Source organism: Dendrobium catenatum, unplaced genomic scaffold (assembly GCF_001605985.2).
Source record: "Dendrobium catenatum unplaced genomic scaffold, ASM160598v2 original_scaffold_8493, whole genome shotgun sequence".
Lineage (NCBI taxonomy): Eukaryota > Viridiplantae > Streptophyta > Magnoliopsida > Asparagales > Orchidaceae > Dendrobium > Dendrobium catenatum.
The window spans coordinates 1-1,666 of record NW_021326953.1 but is presented as its reverse complement, the minus strand read 5'-3'; the positions used below and the strand labels follow the sequence as shown (position 1 = coordinate 1,666).

At 35.5% G+C, this 1,666-nt stretch overlaps 1 protein-coding gene across 1 annotated transcript; it reads right to left on the bottom strand.

Moving 5' to 3' along the window:
• Positions 1 to 6: 6 nt before the first annotated feature.
• On the bottom strand, positions 7 to 1,662 carry LOC110114834 (nucleoside-triphosphatase THEP1-like; the record flags this gene model as incomplete). Its single annotated transcript, XM_020847852.2, has 3 exons — positions 7 to 280; positions 1,389 to 1,545; positions 1,639 to 1,662. Coding segments are annotated over 3 exons (297 nt in total), but the record flags the coding sequence as incomplete, so codon positions are not given.
• Between the last annotated feature and the right edge of the window lie 4 nt (positions 1,663 to 1,666).

The window sequence follows — 1,666 nt, the reverse complement described above, 5'->3', positions numbered from 1 at the left end:
TCATCCCAACGGTAACATTGTCTCAACATATTTGAACCATAGAGCACAGCCAACGAAAAAAAAAAAAAATGCACAAAGGAGACTGTACCGTTATAGCAGCAAGTTTGTCTTTCGAATGGTCCCTCTGCTTAATTTCTGAAGCATGTATCGTCCAGAATGGAACCTCAGTGTTTTTGCAGTAAGCTGACAATCTGAGTGTATATGGTCACTCTAATGGCATCTCTATTCCCGGTATTGAGTGTGCTTACTGCGGCCCCTGGATGATTTCGTAACCTAGAAACTGCATAGTACAAGTATATGTGCTTTTAATCAAGCAGAACTGATGAAGAAAGGAAAGAAATAGATGGATGGATCAACAAAAGATGAGGTAAACAGTTAAAGATTAAAGAAGAGGGGGAAGAGAAGAAGAGAGAGAGGAAGAGACAGAACAAGAGGAAGAAAAGAAAGATTAGACAACTGGCTTGTGGCCTAGAGAGATTTAGGAGTATTTGAATGATTGCAAAGAAATTCAGTAAGTGTAAATTACAAGAATGTCAAATAACATAATTTGCAAATAAATAAATCTAGTGTGAACTAACTTTCTCACAAGCTCAATGTATAGTTTGGTTTTTCTCCTGATGTGACATCTGGGCTAAGCTACCATTGCCATAAATTTAACTCTAGAGCGCTATAGCTGAATTCCTGGTAGTGAACAGTACGACATGTCTTAAGGTCCAATGCTTCACTTAGAATTCATTTTGGGTCTGCGGCCTGCCGAAGGATAGTAAACACAGTCGCTTAAAAGAGAACCTTCACTCAGAGGGTTCAGGCTCAACGTACTTCCACCTAGAAGAAGATATCTGGATACTCATGATAATAAAGAGAGAGTTGTATAGATAAACACAATTAGGGCTCGTTTGTTTGTTCATTTTTAATGCTTTTTCCGTTTGGCAACGATAAAGCATAAAAAATTTATTTGTTTGAAAAAACTACTTTTCTTAAATAGGTTTAGAATCGCGTTGTTTTTGTACTATTCTCAAAAGTTTTTTATATTAATTTTTCTATTAGAAAACTCTGTTATCTTAAACAACAATTTTAAAACTACCTTTCCTATAGAATAACCAAACGAAACCTTAAAAGGGACCAAACTTCTTTTAAAAAGTTCGAATTATTGTCACAATAGCAAGAGTCAAATACGGCAAAATCCTCTAAAAATTGGTGGAGATAAACTAGTTCTCCAAAATTATTCACATGAGGTAGTATGTCCATTGAAAGGAAACAATAGAACATGAAGATTGAAAAAAGAAACAAGCAAGATCACTAGATGGAAAAAAGGGGAATTAATCATTAATCACGATGTTGATAGTTCAATGAAATTTAATTATGTTAATTGTTATCTTGGTAAATACCTTCAGTGATGTCACGACCAGACTTGGGTATGGGTATAGTGGCCAGAATCGGGATATTGGATTCAAGAACTTTCAAAACAGCAGGAAAAAATAAAGAACTGAAAAGCTCCATTTTGCCCACTTCATCTATGATGAAAAGATCTGTGCCTTCTTTAACCTTCAAACACGACAAATATAGTAATGAACTTCAGCATTTAATTTACCTGTGACTAGGATAAAGTGGTGAATAAAGCCTCACAACCCGGCTTACTTCTAATTCAGGCAAAGCTATTGCCTCA